This window comes from Typopeltis vanoorti, chromosome 12 (assembly GCF_054136105.1).
Source record: "Typopeltis vanoorti isolate ZY-2024b chromosome 12, IOZ_Tvanoo_1.0, whole genome shotgun sequence".
NCBI classification, from domain to species: Eukaryota; Metazoa; Arthropoda; class Arachnida; order Uropygi; family Thelyphonidae; genus Typopeltis; species Typopeltis vanoorti.
In genome coordinates, this window is record NC_143560.1 from 66,959,281 (window position 1) to 66,974,135 (window position 14,855).

Below are 14,855 nucleotides of genomic sequence, written 5' to 3' on the forward strand. Positions count from 1 at the left end.
TTTAGCAATGAAAATTAGTTTTTATTAAAATAACAATAAAACCTGACAAGTTTTGTAAGGTATCAGACTTGGATCATCAGGGGTACATATCTTGCATTAACTGATAAATAATACTAGAATCATATGTGAAGAATAGCTTGCAATTTACTGAAAAGTATAGAAATAATATAACAAACATTGTTATATTATTTCATTTTATTTTACAAAGGTAAAATAGTTAAAAACAGCAAATGGTATTGAAACAAAATATTTAATGTATGAGAAAATGCAAAACTAGCATAAATTTGAAATTCGTAACAACAGTTCTTGAACTGATTTGTAATATGAAATGTATGAAATTTATCAAACAAAACACTCAGTAAATCTCTTGCAGTATGCAGAACTGATATATTGGTCAAAAAGTGCTGATTAAAATTTTTTTAGGCCAAACTATTATTGCAGATATGACCTGTCTGTTGGAAATGAACATTCTCAAAAAAAATAAGCTTATTTATGAGCTGCTAAAAGTTAGATATTCAGGAGGAGAGCTCCACATAGCATTTTAAGGAATATGCAGAACTGAACATAACTTCTTGTGGAAAACCCTGTTAGTTGGTATCTACCTAGATACCAAATGAACTAAGATCTATCATTAATTAGCAATAATGTTCTATTTTTTTTTGAAAATGTCTACATTGGTATATAGTGAAGCTGTATCAAAAGGTCAAAATATTGTCCTGTGGCATGGTTTTGTGCATTAATGAAAGGTTAATGGAGGCAATTACTCAGATTAAAGTATGCTTTCTCTGATCACATGATCTTGTTAATAATGTTTATCACCTAGGATGTTGTGTTAATTAACCATTAATCCTACATCTGATACTCTGAATCACTGTTCATTTAATTTGTAAAATGCAAAGTTTTCAAGATAAGGAGCATCACCTATGATACTTATCAAATCATGCTCAACATCTTGCAACATAACTCAAACAGCCCCACTCTTCCATGGGTGCCACTGTGCCTGTTTTGTACCATACCTACTGCTGCTGCCATTTTTCTGCATGCTGGGAAGTCAACCATTTTTCATGATGAAAACTCAAATGAGAGTACCACTAATGTAAATGCTCAACTTTTTCCTGAGTGCAAGAGCTCTGTCTATTTCACTGAAATATTTTTATAAACTTTGTTCACCCCCAAAAGACTGTTTTCATTTATTATATGGACAGGAATATTAAAAATAGCAAACTGCATTTAGAAATAAATTCCTAAAAATACACGAAAGTATGCTGTACTCACTTTTAATTTAGAACTTGGATTAAGCATGATATATTTTGTCTGTCCAAGAATGTTTTCTGTCCAACTAGCCAACCATGTTACACTATTATCATGGCGAACCTCTTTCCATTTGTGACCACCAGGAGGCTTTGGAACTTCAGCTTCCCTTGAGTTTCAAAGAAAAGGATAAATGTTTGTGATAAATGATAAGAAAAAAAGTGAAATTAAATGCTAAGATATTCCTTACTATTTATTATATCATGTCTTTATACAATCACACCTTTCTTCAGTACCTTGAAATTCATAACAAATTTCAAACTAAATTAAATTAGTCAAGGGTATATAAAAGGCTGCTACTTACTTAAAATGTATGCTAGTTTAATTCCTTCTTTTTTCCCAGTAAATGTTTATCTATTCAGTTATAATTTTTTCAAACATTAGGTCGACACTTAAGAAATCTCGCATAACAATGACATTTTTTTTTTTATTTAAATCATATCTTTCCATGATTTGGTGTACAATTTAGTATACACACCAATATATAACATTTTGTACTATATACTTAGGAAACTGGAACAAAATGTTAGAAAATGACATGAAGGATGTACCACTATATCCTACAGCAATTTTCAAGAAGCAGACAAAGCCCTGAAAGATAATATCAATATAACATATCCTACATAAACTATGAAGGATGCCATATTTGGTATCAAGAAAGAGATCAACACACCCACAACTAGTACCTGATGTAGCTTTGTAATTCAACACACATCATTACTTGGTTGTTGTATCACCAAGTACAGTGTCAATGGCTTAAAACACCACAGTATTCAAGGAATGAAAATGTTTTAAATTCTCCTCTTAAAAAAAAAAAGTTTACCTCATAAAAGACCAATTTTCATTAAAGAGAACAAGAGAATTTAAGAATTTACAGACTTTTTTTTTTTTTTTTTATCTGTAGGATAAAAATAATATTAATGTGCCAAAAGAGTATTCTGAATGACATTCTTATTATATATGAATTTAATTATATCAGTTATATGTCAATATAATTAAATTCATATCAGGTATTATTTTTGTGTGTGTGTTACTCTATATAAAGACATTTAAAATATCCTATTTAATCGACATATATGAATCTGTTGTGGATGTCTTCCCTAAGATGAGGTTCTGACTTTTACTGAAACCCTCTCTCCTTGGTGAAAAGGAGGTGTCATGTACCTCTAAGCAGAGACACTCTCAATCACTTCCACGCACACACCTACCTTTACTGAATTGGGGGGGGGGGGATTCTAAGTACCTTATTGAAAGAATATAAAAAGTCCAATGTTTTATACATTACAATTTCCCACTTTTCTGTAAGGAAAGAACGTACAGAACTCTCCTCCTCCCCAGTCTAGAAAAAAATAAATAAAATTTTAGAACTGCATATCAGAGTTTCTCTTTGAAAGATATTTACATACTGTACCTGAATTAAACTTTGAGATAAAAGCATCTATATAATCTTGAACAGAAAGAATGACAACCATTTTTAATATCATTACTTAACAAGGTGTTAGTAAGGTGGTGGTGTCACAGTTATTTGTTTCTATATCTTTGGAGTCTGTGACACCCCACCTTACTAACACTGGGTTAAAGCATTTTTTAGACACGGATGAGTGAACATCCTTAGATAGGCAATGAATTTCAGTGGCAGCATTTTGGAGACCACCATCTTGCTTAATGTACAGTTGCAAACAAATTAATCTGAAAGCCGAATTTTCATAGAGTTTTTAGTTTTAGTTTACTATTTTACTAAAATTTTAGTTTACTATTTTCAGTAAACTAAAACCAAGATAATGAACTAAAATTTTGATTTTAGTTCATTATCTTGGTTGAGTGCTGCATGTTTTAACTGTCCCTACGATGCATGTTAATAGTATTGTGAGTATATAAACAAGTTCACATTGGTAGTGTTTTATTCACTTTGTGTAGCTATAAAATGGATACATCTCCAAGAAAGCATTAAAAAATATGTACTCTTTCTCAAACCACACATCCACAGACAGATTGCCAATGAGTGTGTATGTGTTGGTATGGATACTGTGTGATTTTAAAAAGCTTTTGGGAAAACAGGTACCTTTTTGCCTGACAAAAGAGGAAAATGTAGGTGAAAAAGAAAAATACACTTACTCAAGAATTTACTAGTTAGGAAAAGCAAAATGAATACAAGATTGTCTGCTGTAGACTTAAACAGAAACTTGGAAACTAGTGAGATAATGTTTCTGACATGACAGTCCGCCGAAGACTGTTGGAAGCAGGGAGGACTACCCACAGAAGGCTCCAGTGGGCAAAACAAAGATTGGACTGTTGAGAAGTGGACGGTCATATTCTCAGATGAGAGCCATTTCTTTGTCCAAGGAGAGTGAATACCCCTATGTTCACTAATCAGCAGCCAAGAAGACTTCTTCCACCCACTTTCAACAAGCTCATAAACCCAAGCTAAAAAGATATTCTGGGGTTGTTTTACACATGACAGGCCAAGTTGACAGTATGATAAAAAGTGAAAAATTCATAAAAATATTGAGGAAAAAAGTGGTCCCACAGATCCAAGAAGACAAAGAACTCATCGTTCAACAGGATCTTGCTCCATGCCACGCTTCAAAACATGTGAAAGAGAATAGAAATAGAAAATTTGTGAGTCATAGTGAAAAACAGAAAATTGTGATACAAAGGATAACTTAATACAATCCATTATAAAAGTATGGTTTTGAGATGCAGAAATAAGAAAAATGTGTTCTACATTGGTAGAATCCATGCCTAAGCAGAATTAATGAACTCATTAGGAACAGAGGAGCACATAATTATTCGTAAAATTGGAGTTTAATTTTTATACTTGTTTTCTTCAGCACATTCCTGATTACTCAATCTATCTTTGCATCATCAGCAAATAGTTGTATGTTGCATGTCAAATACTTCCCAATATCATTAATGTATAGATTGAATAACAGTGGACCAAGGACTGATCCTTGTGGTATACCACTAGTTTTTTTTTTTTTTTTTTAAATCTTTGTACTGATTATGGGCAGTACTACCCTTACATCACGTCCAGACTTGATATAGGCCTAAGCCTTTACAAGTGTTTTACCTATGCCTGTTCTAGTTATCATTGTAGTCATTCTCTGGTGGCAATGCCATGCCACCAGTGTGCCCTGTAAGGGCCTCAAGGAAAGAACTTTTATATCCTTCTGCATAAGCACAAGCTGTTTTAAGTCTTTAAAACTATCTGCGCTACATATGCCATATAAAGAGATAGTGGTGCTGGTAAACCTCAAAGTTGCTCCATGCTCCTCCCATATCTTACTAACTAGATCTTGGTTATTCTTATAATAGTTTACCTTTGTTAGATCATGAATGAGGCCTGCCTTTGCTAGACAGACACTCATTCGTGATCTAACAATGAAAGGAGCTTTAAACCAGAGAAAATACCTGTACTGCTGGTCAATATTGTATTGGAAAGAAATAAGGAAGGGAGGATAAAGTAAAGTGTATCATATAATTGTGTATTGAGTGTGTATCTAATTATTAAGTGTATATCCATTTACTCATTGAAAGGGAAAGATTGTGAAATATTTAATATGTGTAATTTTAATGAAGGAAAATAATGTGTATAAATCGAAATAAAGGAATAGTATGTGTAAGCTACGGCAAACAAAGAAAATGCGATGACTAAGAGCCTAAAGGGCATGACCTTGACAAGCAACGATTAACTAATTCTCTGAGAGGAGCTCTCTCGTGGGTTCACAATGAAGCAATTTGATGCAACCATGAATGTAAGCTCCTTGGAAGAAAAAGGTAAATGATCGAAAGAAACTGGAAGAAAAAGGTGGGAGACAGAGAGTGAAGAACACGAGGTGAAAAACAGGGAAAGAAGTCTGCTAGAGGTAGAGGGGAAGCACCGTCAAGGATGGTGGGTTTAGGCAAAGGCCCTCTTCTTCTGCTTCCTATTTGACAAAGTCATTGTAGAATGAGACGTAGGCTGATGTTGACGAGGCATCAAGTGTTCAGAGAATTCAGCATGGAGGTAGTCATTTAACTGATCTGTGATATCCATTCCCAGAAGATGAGTCTAGATGAAATATTATAGAATTAGATGGTTATATTCTGGAAGAGGAGGATCATCTAGAGATGATGTCAGTCTGAGAATCAAAGCCCCTTCTTCAACAGCAGGATGGTGGCTGGAAGATGGAGATACAGTCAGTCTCAGTCACCCTCTTATACACACTGATATTTTATAATCCAAACCCATATTCTCCAATTTATGCAACAGTCTTCCATGCTGTATTCTGTCAAAAGCCTTAGCAAAATCCAAAACTATCATGGTGAATGCATTCCCCTTGTCTAATTCAATGGTAACATTATTATAGTATGCGAGTAAGTTGCTAAAACATGACCTTTCCTTAGTAAACTTTGTTTACTAAGGAAAGGTCATTGCTAAGTAGAGATTCACTGTCAACCCATCTCTGAATGCAAGCCCTAACCAATTTTTCCAACATCTTCACTTCCACTCCTGAGATACTGATTGGATGATAGTTGGATACATCAGTCTTTGCACCACCCTTGACTTATTCAATATATAAACTTAGTTAGCCGACTCCCTTACCAGCTCTGTTTATTCTATATCTATTTCCATATTTAATTTGCAATCCTCACTAACAACTGTGCCTAATCAGCTGAAATATTTTACATGTTCTATAGCCATTCAGGATGCAGTTCATGCCTTCAATGCCCTTGAATACTTTCAGTCTGTTTTTTATTGCTTATTTTCACACCAACTGGAACACTAACATCTCTCTGACAGGGAAGGTGAAGGAACTGGCGAAGCCAAGCGCTATCAACTAGATTTAGTTGGGCTTTCTTCAACCAAGAGAAGAGGCTCTGGAACTGTCGACTTGGATGAGGGGTGGAAGCTCTACTACTCTGGTGTAAGCCCAACAATGTCTGCTCAGGCAGGTGTGGAGATACTCACAAGCCCCCAGCTGTCAGACTGTGTTGCTGAGTGGATCTCATTGGAGGATGGATATGTGTGTTAAGGCTCCAGATGAAAAACCACAACTTGGCTGTGATGCAAGCCTATGCACCTAATCTGGAGTCAGCATACTCTGCCTTCCTAAAGGAAGTGGATGCTGCTTTTGACAGGGTGGCAGACATGGAATCAGTCCTGCTAATGGGCGACTTCAATGCACATGTTGGAGCAGATCACCAGAATTGGAGATGGTTGGGAGAAATGGAGACCATGACTTTAACGTGAATGGGTTGAAATTATTGGATTTCTGCTGTACTAACAGCTTGTCCATGATGAATACTTTCTTTTGGCACCTAGAAGTCCATAAGTATACCTGGTACAGGGATACACTTGGAGAAAGGTCTCTGATTGACTTCTTTATAGTCTCAGCAGACCTATTTTCCTCAGTGCTGGACGTTCGTGTGAGGAGAGGGGATAGAACTGTCAATCAATTGATCACCACCTTGTTGTCTGCACTCTACGGCTTCAGAAACCAGATGCTACCATCAATGCTGGTAGGCCTAAGCAGCTATAACACGTGAAATAGGCGGCACTGGAAAATGAGGCTGTGAGGAAGAATTTTGCAGATGACATTTCCTCCAGATTCAAAGAGATTCCCAAGCATATTGCAGATGTTGAGGAGGAGTGGGAGCTCATCAGAACTGCTGTCACTGCCTCTGCACTCTCATGCTGTGGCAGAAAGCATCTCGGCATGGCGATGGGCAGTGAGGAAAGGAAATCTTGGTGGAACTAAGAGGTCCAAAAAGCTGTCCAGGCAAAAAAAGGAGGTCTACCTAGCATGGCTTAGGGTCAGGTCACCTGAGATGCGTTTCCAGTACACTTAGGCACGAAAAGTTTCTGCTGAGGCAGTAAAGACAGCAAAGCAAAAGGCTTGGGAATCATTTGTTGAAAGATTACACTCATCCTATGCAAATGCAAACAAAATATTTTGGCAGACCATCTGCCACCTTCGAGGGAGGAAATCGTGTTCAAGGGCAATTAAGGCCTCTGATGGTGCACTTTTAACAACCGAGAAGGATATCCTCCACAGATGGAGGGAATACTTTTGAGAGCCTTCTTAACCTAGGTGGCCCAGCAGTTGTGGACATCCATGAGGTGCAGATTGGGGCGATGACTAGTCTCACAGCAGAAGAGGACCATTTAGAGATAAAATCGCTAAAATCGGGCAAGGCAAGGTGATGATGAAATTCGACCCGAAATGCTAAAAGCCTTAAATCGAGACAGGGTTCTCTGGCTGACTCGAGTGTATGTCAGGCTACTTGGATATCTGGGCGAGCATTAAAGCAATGGCAGACAGGCATAATAATAGTCTTCAAGAAGGGAGACCATAGAGATTGCAGGCAACTATCGTGGCATCTCTGCTCAGCCTGCCTGGGAAAGTACATTGCTAGGTGCTTGGAAAGAAGGTGCAGGAGCATAGTTGAGTCAAAGTTCCAGTAAGAACAATGTGGTTTTCGTTCTGTAGAAGCACAACTGACCAAATCTTCACTTTAAGGCAAGTCTTTGAGAAATCTTGGGAATATGCCAAGAATGTCTACACGTTTTGTGGACTTGGAAAAGGCATAAGACCGGCAAGTCCGTGTATATTTTTTATGGACTGGATTCTGACACGCTTACTGCCACAGCCGAGGCAGTAAGTGTGTCAGAATTGGAAGATGTAGCATTGGACATCTGCTTTTTGCAGATGACCTAGTTCTGCTTAGCTCTTCCACAGATGACCTCCAGCTGACCCTGGATAGGTTTGTAGCAGTTTGTGCAGATGCTGGAATGAAGATCAGTGTGGCCAAAACTGAAACATTTGTGGTCTCAAGACAACCATCCCAGTGTATTCTACATATGAGTGGAGTCCCACTGAGGCAGGTGGAGAAGTTTAAATACCTTGGGTCTATATTATGAGATATATCTATATTGGGTCTATATTATATTATTAGAGTCTATATTATTGGGTCTATGGTTATGAGAGTTGGGTAATGACCGAAAGAATGCGGACACAAATCCAAGCGGCTGAAATGAGGTTCCTTCGAGGGGCTGCGGGGTTGACAAGACTCAAGAGAGTCAGAAGCTCTGCAATTTGGGAAACCCTCAATACTCAACTGTTGCTTCTCCGTATTGAGAGATCACAGTTACGTTGGTACGGGCACCTGGTCGGAATGCCACAAGAGAGGCTCCCCCCAGCAGGCCCTTTTTGCAAAGCCAGAGGGTGGGAGGCCAAGGGCTCGCTGGATAGATTATATCCAAAACCTTGGGTAGACACGTTTAGGAGTCCCATCAGAACACCTGAGCTTGGTGGAGGAGGATCGTGACCATCAGAAGTTCCTCTTGTAGCTGCTGCCCCCACGACCCAGTTAGGAAAGCTGGGCTTTGAAGATGAATGAAAAAAAAATGAATTTTCACACCAAACTAGTTACAGCTGTTATTTAATTTAGTTAAGGAATACTGCAGATTTTACTGGAATTTTTAAGTGTGTAACATCCCCTGCATATAAAAATGAATTTAACATTTCTAATTTTTCTTCACTGAAATAAAATACAAGTTATATTCCCATGATATCCCAAGTGAAAATCCAATTCCAACAACTATTTGGCATGAACCCAGTTGTTTAGGTCCATGTTTCTTTTCCAAAATTTGCAAATGAATGCAAATTAGTGCACATTAAATATTTCTAAGGGGGACAAATTTTTACTATAAAAATTATCTACTGCTCTGACTAATTTCATTCAAGTAATGGAGAGATTGACTGTGTAGAAGTTATTAAATTAATAACTGCTGGTATTGATTCCAATGCTGTTGATCAAAACAGGGATCTTGTTTATGTCACTCACATGTGGACAAATGGTGTGGAAAATTCAGAAACCCAAGTGGCTTTTTTTTTTTTTCATATATCAAATTATTTGATTGGATTGCTAGCATTCTCTCTTGATACATGTCATATATGGATGGACTTTTATCTTTGAACTTCAATAAATAATCGATGGTCATGAAAGGCTTCCATTCTTTCATCTACTCCCTTTCTTGAGAATATCAATAACTTTCTCCAAACCACCCAATTTGCAATTACTGTTTTTTATTTAAAGAATCTTTCACTACACAAGTTACCAATACTTCTAGAATACAGCTAGTTCTTGACTTACAATGCAACTTACAACCAATTACACTTTCAATGGCCATGTCATAAAAATAGTAGCACTACTAACACATTGCTACCACATTTAGTGCTACAATAAAAACTTCTACTGTGCATCTTGCAGCTGTGCAACATGTTTGCAGGGGGGGGGATATATTTTGCTATAGAGGATCATTTTCATTCCAGTACTAAGCTACCAATATATATGACTGACTGACTGATTTTTCCTTTTCAGTCATTTCCGACTGTAGGTGATTTTGTAGGCATTGCCCACAAAGTATTCCTGGTGAGACTTTTACAGGGTAGTTCACCATTGCTTTCCCCAACCCCCCAATTTTATCTGGGCTCAGGACCAGCATACAGCTGGGATGTATTCATGACTGTAGTCCATGTGCGTTCAGGGGGGAAGTTTGCCTGTTTGTGGGAGGAAAACCTCCAGATAAACCGGGGAGAAAAACCCTGTTGCCCACACCGAGCCCCAGTTAGCAAAACCCAGTTCTGCCTTATTTCTCACAAAAAAAAAAGAACCATTTTCTCCCAGTGTTAGACAACATTCAAATTTCTAGACAAGATGAGATTTCTCTTCTTGGAATCATCCTGACATCAAGCCTCTTCTGGCATAAACACATCACAACCATTGCCTCCTCAGCTTCTAAAAGACTCGGATTTCTTTCACTCAAGATGTTACTTCACCTCTTAAATCTTCTAAGGCACTTTTAACTGCATCAATCCAACTAGATCTTTGTATTCCTTCTAGGTGTTTTTCCTTCCATCCTAGCATCAAACTCCTCATTTGGTATTCTTTCCTCTCCAAATCTGTTTAAGTGACCATACCACCTTAGATCACCTCTACTCAAAACATTCCTGAATGCTAACATTTTTAATATGATTTTGCAGCTGAGAGCATCTCTTCACTCTCCTAATTTCTCTCAGAACTATCATATCTGTGGTTTTTAGAGTTTTTGATCACCTGTTAGTTGTGACAACTCTCAGATTCATAAGTCAAAACTGGTTTGAACACTGTGTTATATACTGCTAGTTTAGCATTTTGACTAATTTCTCAGTTATTCCAAGTGAATTCATCAGTTGATGCTCATTAATACTGGCTTTATGAATGCAGCTGCTGCTAGTGTCTGTTCCCATATTTAATTTGTCATTACCAGTAAAAATTATGCCTGAATAGTTGAAATGTATTTCTCTGGCAGTTTCTAAATTCAAGATGCAGTTGATGTTTTTAATGCTCTTGCTTATTTTCATATCCTGTGTTTTTTATTACTGATTTCATGCCAAATTTGTTACAGCATTTATTCAATTAGTTAAAAATTCAGAAGACTTGTACTGAATTTAAGAGCATAATATCATCCTGAATAAAGTAAAGAGATGACATTAACATCTCATTTTGATATCATGTGCAATGTCACTTTCTTTCATAACGTGATCCACATAGATAATAAACAACAGTATGTATAATGTTTGTTTTATACTTGCTTTTACATCCAACCATCTTCCTGTACCTCTAATTCGAATTGCTGACTTACAAGTCAAATACAGACCATGTATTGCTCACAATATGATGTTACATTTAACACATCTGTAAGGTTGTTTCGAACAGTTTTTCTTTGGCACTTTGTCTTATGCCTTTTCCAGATCTACAAAAATTAAATAGACACCCTGCTATATTCCTATGATTTCCAACTATTTGTCTTAATAGAAAAAAAATTGCATCCTGATAACTCCCATTTGGCCTCAGACCCAGCTTGTTCTTCTCAAAGTTTCTCTTTAACAAATTTTCTTATCCACCTCTTGAATATGTTTGTGTAAAATCTTACTTGGGACACTCAGTAGTGAAATTTCTCTCGCACCTAGCCAGCCTGGTTGACTGAGCAGCATACCTGCTCTCCAAGCAACAAGTTGAGGGTTTGAATCATGCTATGGATGTTTGCGATTGTCTTTAGGTGGGAGATGAATTTCACTGCCTGGCATGAAACCACTGCACAGGTTATTGGAGGCCTGAAGTGGTTTGAAAACATTCCATATCTCTAAAGCAGAGTTTCCAAACAACCATGTAAATATAAATAAAAAATTGCAATATATAAAATTGATATAAATGGGAAAAAAAAAATCCTTAGCCTACACACAGTAAACCTCCAGTACATTTGTATTAATAACCTTTAGTGGGTGGGAATCACATATTAAAAAAACACCAAGCCATTCATGAGTGCAATCACATAACATAATATTTCCCAGCCATTTTGTGCTTACTTTTCCATGGTTTTGCTCGTTTCCCACAAATTGGACTCTGGAGAAGTGAGTATCTTTAACATGTTCACACCAGGAAGAGATAAAAACTCTCACCATTACCTTGTTCTTCTAGCATGGAGAGAGAAAACATATCACACAACCACAATTTTCGGTTTGCATGTTGGCATATGCACCATATATCATAATAGGTTCTTTGAGTGTAACCAAATCAGTGTAGTGAGGGAAAGGAATGTGCTTGTTTTGGGATATGCTAGAAAACAATAATTAAGGACAATGCTATAATTGGTGGGTCACTTAAGGGTCAAACCAAATAAATGAGAGGAAACCTCCACATTAATTTTAGGAATGCAGAAAACTGACTGGTGCTTCTGACCTAATGTCCAATCCTCACCTTCACATGGTGCACCCTGTTATATGATGTACAACACGATAAGATTTCATGACAGCTGGGGTGTCACCTAGTTAAACAAGACACCCCACCCCACCCACTGTTTTCATCTGGAAACCAGGGCAAACATTAAAAAGTCACTTATTGGAACAAACTCCAACTCAATAGCTAGAAGAATAAATCCAACATCAGAAGAGCAGAAAAAAGGAATTATCAATAAAATGAGTATTAATGGAATACATGTGGACATAATTGGCATTACTGAGACAAAGAAGATAAAAATAAGTGAACGCTTACTAAATAAGTATAGGATGTTATATTTAGGAAATAACAATCCAGGAAAGAAAGAAAGGAGTAGAGATAGCATTCAACACCAAACATGAAGATAAACTTGATTGGAAGGCAGTTTCATGTCATTAGAGCAGGCAGCTGATATAATGAAAATATGAAAAGTGGTCCTTATTGGAACCTAAACAGTAAATTAGGAAATGAAATAACGATAAGTCATTTCATCATTTCAGGAATGAAAGAATGAAGTGACTGATATTTTGGATATAAGGCAGGATTGTTGAAGTGTGGAGAATATAGCGCAAGTAGTGAATAATAGTTTGCGAAACATGAATGAGAGTTTGAAGGAAGGGGTAAAGTAATAATGTGGATGATGAGATGTCAGTGTGGAAAAAAATTGCACACTTATGCAGACTCCTTCACAGGACAAAATGTGATTTGAGTGACTGGAAAAACAATTGGTGTATAATACAGAAGGAGAGAAAGAATGAATGAAAGAGCAAATGGGAAAAGCATAAAAAATGAGAGAAACTGGGAGAAAAGAGGTAGTAGTGTATGGGAATTCGGAGATATCAAGTGGTTGCACTTGATATCTCCAAAGCTTTTGATTGGGTCTGGCAGAAAGGTTTATAAACAAATTCCCATCATTTGGTTTGTCACAGGACTTCTGCAGTTAGATTTCCAGGTTTCTGTTTGGTCACAGACTATGTGTGATGGTGGATGGTTCCTTATCATCTCACCATTCAACTAATGCCAGGGTTTTCACAATGACTTCAGTTGACCTCAAACCTAATATACAGTTTTGCAGATGACAGCATGCTGCACTTCTCCCTTTTATTTGATAAACATTATTCCACACAAATGACTTCAATGTACAGAACATCAACCATCACTGTCCTCAATTCTGATCTCCAAGTCATCCTCCAAAAGGAGTTGAGATAACCTCATCAATTTCAATGCTAGCAAAACCCAGTTCTGCCTTATTTCTCACAAAAAAAGAACCATTTTCTCCCAGTGTTACTTTAGAGAACATTCAAATTTCTAGACAAGATGAGATTTCTCTTCTTGGAATCACCCTGACATCAAGCCTCTTCTGGCATAAACACATCACAACCATTGCCTCCTCAGCTTCTAAAAAACTAGGATTTCTTTCACTCAAGATGTTACGTCACCTCTGAACAGCTGTTAACCCTATACAAATCACAAATGCGTCCAGATATTGAACTGCTCTCACATTTGGAGTGGGGGAACCCTCCCCTAAGAATGCCTTCAAAATGCTGGATTCAATCAGAAGAGGGCAATTAGATTGATTAATAACCTATCTCTTACCAACTCACTCCTCCAACTTTTGCACAGGCACTTGGTTTCTGCAATATGTGTATTCTATAAATATTTCCATAGCAGATGTTCATATGAAATAGGATCAATAATTCTCCCACTGAGTACTAATTTTATTGGAACATGTGCAGTAGCTGCCCGTCATCCCTTCACAGTACACCTTGAAACTCACAGAACAAATTTCTTTCCCTCCTTCTTCATTCCTGCTACTGCTGTATTGTGGAACAGGCTTCAGCCTTATGTGGTTCTCAAGGAATATAATACACATGCTTTTAAATCAAATGTAAACAAGTTTCTCATTTACCAAAGCACTACCCATACACTGTGCAAATATATTATAGGTTGATTAACCAACCTCTTGTGTATGGACTCAACATAAAAGAGAGAGAAGATATGAAAGAGCTGTTAGAAGAAACAAAAATGAAGAGTAAGAAAGTAAAGATTGTGAGAACAGAATTGAGAAGGCCATGACTGCCAATGGGGAATGGTGTGCAGTTTATAAATGTATGGAGCAAATTTGATGGATGTAAGGACCTGGATATGCTGATGGACTGCATTTATATAGTTTTGGAGTTAGCTGCTTGGAGAAAATGTTGTTCAGTGAGAGAGTGGAGGTGCAAAACCAGGAAAACTAGATTGGGGGGGGGGGGGGGGGGAGAAGCAGGTGTCAAACCACTGCTGTGACAAATGAGTGTGAGTGCAGGAATGACCGTGTAGAAATAGCCACCCTTAGAATAGATGAGTGCAGGAATGATTGTGAAGAGCTGGGTGCAGGTTCTCAAGTTTCGAATCTAAATTGACAGGTAATAACATTATGCAAGGATAACTGTGAACTCAACAGAATGTTGAAATACGTGTAAACAAATGCAAGTAGTGTCAGAAAGAAAGAAGGGGAGTTTTAGAATTGTCAGCTCGACCTGGCTGACAGAGAATGATGCAACTACAGGGACAGAATGTAATGGATACTGTATTTTCAGAGAAGATAGAGGAAATAGGGCAGGAGGAGAAATATTATTAATGACAGCTGAAGAACTTCTGCCAACAAATATAGAAGTTAAGTATGATTGTAAACAAGCAAATAGGACAAAATATATTACATTGCTGCTATAGACCTGGGGGTCCAGAAGAAGATGTCG

General features: G+C 37.3%; 1 protein-coding gene across 1 annotated transcript in view; it reads right to left on the reverse strand.

Moving 5' to 3' along the window:
- Top1 (DNA topoisomerase 1) overlaps positions 1–14,855 on the reverse strand; it is a 198,059-nt gene that overhangs the window by 106,869 nt on the left and 76,335 nt on the right. The window contains exon 7 of the mRNA XM_090401923.1: positions 1,276–1,420. Coding sequence (XP_090258049.1) covers positions 1,276–1,420 — 145 coding nt within the window. The remainder of the gene's footprint in view (positions 1–1,275; positions 1,421–14,855) is intronic.